At 44.1% G+C, this 6,716-nt stretch overlaps 1 protein-coding gene across 1 annotated transcript; it reads right to left on the reverse strand.

Annotated features, from left to right (window-relative positions):
* Positions 1–3,144: 3,144 nt before the first annotated feature.
* dusp1 (dual specificity phosphatase 1) lies at positions 3,145–6,092 on the reverse strand. Its single transcript, XM_037675920.1, has 4 exons — positions 5,427–6,092; positions 5,120–5,265; positions 4,780–4,999; positions 3,145–4,245 (listed from the first exon to the last, which is right to left on the reverse strand). Exons 1-4 carry the CDS (start codon positions 5,830–5,832, stop codon positions 3,890–3,892), a joined length of 1,128 nt encoding a protein of 375 aa, XP_037531848.1. The 5' UTR covers positions 5,833–6,092; the 3' UTR covers positions 3,145–3,889.
* Between the last annotated feature and the right edge of the window lie 624 nt (positions 6,093–6,716).

The following is a 6,716-nucleotide window of genomic DNA, read 5'->3' on the forward strand; positions in this document are numbered from 1 at the left end:
AAACAAAAAACACATTCAAACCAAGTTTATGTTGATTTCTAAAATAAACAGTAAGGTTTTTCACTGAACGAGAAAATCTCATTTAAATTCCTACCTTAATTGTACCTTAATCCTTCACATATTCAGATGAAAAAAAGGAGTACTTTATATTTATTTTAAATAACCATATAAAATAAAATTACCAGCGGTGTAAAGGTTTGGATACACATCTTCCACGAACGGCTCGTAGAATGGAGTTCTGTCTGGACTTGAGTCTTGAACTAGCCTTTAGCTTTAAGAATGATATATTCTTTTACTCACACTCCTGACAGTATTCGGGGCGGCTGTGGCTGAGCGGTTAGAGCAGTCGTCCTCCAATGTAAGAGTTGGGGGTTCAATGCCACCAGCAGTCACATGCCAAAATGTTCCTGGGCAAGACGCTGAACCCCTCATTACCTTCGATCCCATCAGTGTATGAATATGATAACACGCTGACTATTCTGTCAGTGTTGTAGTCAAGACCACCCAACCTGAGACCACCTAACCCGAGACCAAGTCAAGACCTAGACCTCAAGTCTTGGAGTTCAATCTTTTCACAGATTATCTGTCTTATACCAAACTGTCACGACATAGTGACAGTTTTAACAAATATGTAAAAAAACATATGTAACTTTTATAAAAATATATTTTATCAAAGTTACATACTTCAACTTTAAGTTTGCTTTTGAATGAATGTATCGGCTTTTATAAATTTTCAAAGCTACATAACAAAGAAATCAGACATTCAGTGGTTTTTGCACAATAATGTTCATGTCATGTGACCCACTGACACAAAACTTACAATATGTTGGACTACTCCACTAGACCTGACAGACGGGGCACCCTCTTTTATTTCTCATTTTAAAGCATTTTCTAATTTTACATGATTTATTTATTCAAAAATCATGGTTTTCACTGAATAACTAATTAGAAAATGCTTTAAAATAAGAAATAAATGATGGTGTCTTGTGTGCCAGGTCTAGTTTAACATTAGTTTTGTGTCAGTGGATCAAATGATGCAAAATATATACATTTTTGATTCTGAATAGTGTTTGGTTTTAGTAATTAGTTGACGGTCCCTAAGTGAACCATTACTTCACGGAGGAAGGGCAGACTGAGTGCAGCTGACCAAAATCAGACTGTCTGCTTCGGATCGAACGAGAGGAACACACCGCTGAAGCCACGGAGCTCGAATGTCCAACGTAAAACTAAATTCACCGCGGTCGAGAATTGAGGCTCCAGCAGAGCACGAACAGTTCAGAAACTATTTGAAATGAGAAATAAAAAGCTTTTTTTTTTTAACTGATTAAGTCGTGGTTTAGACTGATTATTGCTAGAGAATCTATTCTGACCCAAAGTGCAGCCGTGGTTCAGAATGAGGCTTTACAGCAGACAGATGCTCCCCTCTCTTCCAGGTATCGAGGACAATCTTTTAGTGGTACACAGTACTGGACTGGACCGGCTTACCTTCACCCCTGGTTGCGACGTTACGTTCTGTTGTCTGTATTGTTCTGTTGGTACAGAACCACGTGCAAGTGAAAGAGGGTGGGCGTGACAGCGGTAACAAAAACATGTATTTAGCAATGAGTCACGTTATCACTTGGATTTGAATCAGTGTGTTTTACATCCAATCAAAACAAAGATGTTTACAAATAAACTGGACAATATGGCAATTTAGTGATATTTCCACAGTTGTGGTCGTGACTGGTCTTGAAATAAAAACCCGAGTCCTCAATGTCCCGAGACAAGACCAAAATGCGGTCGAGTCTGAGACAAGACCAAGACCATCAAAAAGTGGTCTTGAGACCTAGACCGGTCTCGAGTACTTCAACACTAGTCTCTTTATAGAGATCTAGTAGAGTTTTGCATGAATGAGTAAATGAGGGCAGAGATTGTAGTGTTAAGAGCTTTGAGTATCTTGAGGAGATAAAAAGGTGCTATATACAGTCCATTTACCTATCTGCAGCAGGTAAGATATCTTTTGTTCATAACCTTTCCACAAAACTCCACTTTAAAGACTTTAACGCACCACTTCCATTCATCTTATGCAGCGCAATGCCCCCCTTCAGATCAAACACACAATCCTGCCAGCCTCCTTCCTTTCAACAGGAAATCTAAGAACACAAAGCCAAACGGTGTGAAGGGGTGGGGGAAGGGGGGGGGGGGACACATATGTCACCAAAAGCACATCTTATCTGGGGGATGTGATGAGATAATGAATGCATCACAGAGAGGTCATCAGTTTGTGTTGATGATGATCAGATTAGTCCAAATTTTAGGATTTCTGCTTTTGTCGCCTGGATTACCAGTTAGTTGTTCTGTACTCAAAGAACTTTAGCGTCTTTTCCCTCACACCACCCTACAGGGACTCCCAGCTGATATTTTGTTTGTGGGGTGGGGGTGCTAATTTGCAACCCAAGCACTTGTTTCCTTTTTATCTCAGCCCATCCTCCAAGACACAAGGCGGGTGCTTCACTGAGCCCCGTATGCTCTTTAGTCGTCACACTTTTCCCAAACGCCTTGCAGCTGCCTCTTTTGTGGTCGCAGCGGGGGTTGGGAGCGGGGGCTCCTTGGGACCTTCTGCTGTTGTGCTGGCTTCAGATGGGAGTGTGGCCCGAACAATGGCCCAGACCGTGACATCACGACCCTTGTTTTGGTGAAGTCCTGATACAGGATTCCATCACAGGAAATAAAATCAAACATGAGGCTGCTGCTGTTTCTGAAGCAGTTTCATTTTTCTCATGAAATAAACATTTTTGATACTGAAGAGTAAAAACAGGGCATCTGCTTGTGTTTATTTTGGCTGTTAGCAAAATATCTCATGAACCAGATGGATTTTAATGATACTCCCAAAAAGTAATCATCAATCATTTGAAGTCTTTCAGGGAATACTAGGCCTTTAACCTTTAACGTACTGGAAAATAATAAAAAATATTTAGTTAGTCATTTCTAGCCACATAAATATGACTTTAAATTAAAAGTTAAAATATTTTTTTTAACTGTCATCAACTTCTCGTGAAAAACTGCATCATGCACGGTAAATAACGTCAAGAGAAAAGTCAAGACAAGTTCTTAAAAAACTCAAATCAAGATTTATTCACACGTATAAAAAAAACACTTAAAACAAACGTTTGTAAAAATAGATATAATAAAGAAATATATTACTTTAGTTAATAAATATGTCATAATGCAGTCACAAAGACGTCTTCGCCCCGTCTTTAATAGTTTTGGGGATTTCTGTCACAGTACAGAAAAACACATGAGGTATTTTAACGTTGGCTCACCCAACACGTCAGGGTCGTCAGTGTTGTCTAAGGAAGACGTAAATAAAACAAAAACTTTGGAATCTAACCTGCCACCTCTTTAACTCTATATCTAACTGGGAAGATTGAAGACTTGTCTACTGATAAAGAGGAGACACATTCATTGATTGAGGGAGCCCCACCTCCGGTCGGGTTCACTCTGCTCTCTTGGCAAGTGTAGAAAGCAAAAAGACGTGAGAGGCTGGGTAAACATTCCTGAGATAACAGACCTCTCTGTTGTGTTTACAATGATTGTGATTATCTAAGGCCTTCATTAAAATACAACAAACACAATCAGATGATGCACTAAACAGGACCATCTTTGTCTGACTTCTCCTGAGTCCTGCAGGGTTGGGGAGGACTTTCACATTAAGGAAACATCAATACTGCCTGGTGGAAGATATCAAATCTCCCATTGAAATGATCTACTGGGCCTCGCACAACACCATCCATTCTGTCCAGTGACACCAGCATCACCATGAAAGGACAAACAGTTTGTGATCTCATCAGTGTTTTGTGAAAAGCTCCGAGCAGAGGTGAAACTGAAGTCTGTTCTGCCCGCACCTTCCTCAGCAGCTGGGAGAGGTCGTGATGGGGCTGTGGAGGAAGGAGCGCTGCGCGGTGGAGGTGTGCACCGGGATGGACACGGGGAAGTTAAACACGGAGTTCCCGCTGCCGATGGCCGGGCTGCCCGCCTCCGAGGAGCAAGTGGACGAGGCCAGGACCTGGGACTCGAACTGGAGGAGCTGACCCATGAAACTGAAGTTGGGGGAGATGATGCTGCGCCGCTGCTTGACGAACTCGAAGGCCTCATCTAGCTTCACGCGGTTGGTGCGCATGAGGTACGCGAGGCAGATGGTGGCGGAGCGCGAGATGCCCGCTTGGCAGTGCACGAACACACGGCCTCCTTTGTTTTTCACAGAATCTGGAGGGAGGAATGAGAGGAGGGTTTAGGGTGAGGTAAACAAATGCACAGAAAACAAACACAAAGGTCTAAACATGCTCATTAAGAAACAGGAAGACAGTTAATAGCTGTGCAGGGCGTGAGCTGTTGGGGGGGGGGGTGGGGGTTATTCCTAAAGGAGGTGTAATGAATGGACAAAAGAGAGGAACAGACCCCCACAGGGGGTATTGAAGTGGCAGGAAGGGTGAGTGAGTGAAGCGAAATCAGTCCTTTTGTTCGGACAGAACAAAAACTTTGGGGGGGGGGATCAGGCGCAGCTAACCTGCCCACTACGGATCTAGTCCAGAGCTGCTGCCTCGCAATTCATTAATAAAAAATAGGGGCATCCCCTTTCTTTTTATGCCTCGGAGGTGGCGATGACGTAACCACCATTGTCCTATGTGGAGCCAGCCCGTTGAGTTTTGGTGGGAACTTTCTTAAAATTTAAATCATGGTGCCAAAGAAAGGTGCGAAGAAAAAAAGGGAGCGGGGGCAGTTGAGGGAGAAAAAACTCACCGATAAACTCAATAGCCTCATTGAACCAGGAGCTGATGTCCGCTTTGTGGTTGTCCTCGACGGGGATGCTCTTGTACAGGAAGGAGTCCTCAAAGTGGTTGGGACAGTTGGCTGAGACGTTAATGAGGGCGGTAATCCCCAGCATGTCCAGCATGTCTTTCCTGGACGCGTGGTAGGCGCTACCAAGGTAGAGGAATGGCAAGATCTCCACAGGGCCTCCCTAAACAGAAAGCAACACAAACAAAACACTTGTCACCTCCAACACGCCGCAGTGGGATGTAAAGCGACAAAAGCATACGTGCACTGTGTGGTCAAATAAAATAAAATAAAAAACACAAACCTGGTCGTATAGAGGCGTATTACACGGACTGCTGCTTGGATCAGCACTCTCAGGATGCCTGGAGCTCAGGGACAAGTTAAGACCTTGTGGTGGGGAAGGTTTGGTACACAAGTCTGGATGTGCTGATGAAAAACTGTCAAATCCACCTGGAACAAAAATAAAGACATATATCAGATTACAGGGATACAGTCAAACTCCCGAAAGGCTATTCTGGATGTTTGTTGACTAAAGGAGCTGGGCGACAGCTGTAGCCCGCCTTTATTAGCCCGCTGTTAGCATGTCATTAGCAGAAAGCTTTTCTCCTCACCTTTGAGGATGAACACACTGGCTCCACAGGGGTTCCGGGACAGGGCTGTGACGGCGAGCATCAGCGTGGCGTCCTTCTTCACCTGGCTGAAGTCCGAGCTCCGGTCGTCCAGCAGCACCACGGACTGGTACTCACCGGACAGCAGCCGGTTCCGGGTGTCCTCGTTGGGCACGATGTGCTCGAGCCCCAGGCCGCCCCGGGCTCTCCGGCGGACTATGGTGCTGAAACGCACGTTGGTGGAGCCCGTGATGTGGGACGAGTTGAAGGAGAGGAAGGAGCGGCAGTCCAGAACCAGGCAGCCCGAGACGTCGTCCTCCAACAGGCCACGGAGGCTAGCACAGTCGATAGTGGGAACCTCCATGATGACCATAGTACAGCGGGATATAAGCGTCAAATCCAAATACATAAAAATTCACCGGCGACTTTCAAGTTGTGAGAAAAGAAGCGCGCCGCGCGAGTCCTTTGTTCCGATTAGCTTCGTTTAAAACGGAAAAAAATAAAAACACAGAAAATAATAGCAAAGTTTTAAGTCTTATCTCAAGAAGGTCCTTTCTTATAAAGTTTCAGTAACAGCGGTCCTTTTTGAAAGGTAAAAAAAAAAAGAAGAAAGAAAGAACTTCACACAGTAACTTCTGCTGGTGAGCGGTTAGGAAGACACATATATATGGCGGAGCTGCTGAAGGCAAGCCTGCTGACGTCAGAGCTCCGCCCTCTTGGCTTCCTGCCAAACATGCGGACGTCATCGATTTTGTTCTACAGGGCAATGACCGAGCGCTCGTGCACAGGCGGGACATTGCTACTTCGACGTACTGCACGTACGCGGGCACGCGGAGCTGGCATGGTGTCAAGTTAGCAAGCTCCTTGGTTGTGCTAAGTTAGATTCTTTCTTTTGATAATATAATGTTATTAAAATGAATGTTTATTTGTTTTTACAAAGTAAAGGCCTACCATTCAAACCAGAGTTTTAGACTAACACATTCGCTCATCTTTTGCTAAGAAATAGTTTAGTACTATTCAAACTTGGTGTGGTTTGCTGACTGACTGCGACACGACTGTCTCATAAACACGGAAGCAGGAAGATGTTTGTTGATGGACACTGTGCATGTGTTGACAACAGGAGCGTGTTTGAACGTCTTGTGGTTTGACACTGATAAATAAGAATAAAACGACCGTTTCTATCATTAAATTCATTTTCATGCAGACAAATTGAAGGCCGAGTATTCATTAAGAGCATGCATTTTCACCATTAGCCGTTCATGCCAGGGTTTGAATTGACAGTGAATAGTTAGG

The sequence above is a fragment of the Nematolebias whitei genome, chromosome 4, assembly GCF_014905685.2.
Source record: "Nematolebias whitei isolate Nwh7 chromosome 4, NemWhi1, whole genome shotgun sequence".
NCBI classification, from domain to species: domain Eukaryota; kingdom Metazoa; phylum Chordata; class Actinopteri; order Cyprinodontiformes; family Rivulidae; genus Nematolebias; species Nematolebias whitei.

Coding starts and splice junctions, on each gene's coding strand:
- dusp1 (XM_037675920.1), bottom strand. CDS start 5,832: ATGTATTTGGATTTGACGCTTATATCCCGCTGTACTATGGTCATCATG. Junction 5,266..5,426: donor CAGTGTGTTCATCCTCAAAG/GTGAGGAGAAAA, acceptor TTTTTGTTCCAG/GTGGATTTGACAGTTTTTCA. Junction 5,000..5,119: donor ATACGCCTCTATACGACCAG/GTTTGTGTTTTT, acceptor CTTTCTGTTTAG/GGAGGCCCTGTGGAGATCTT.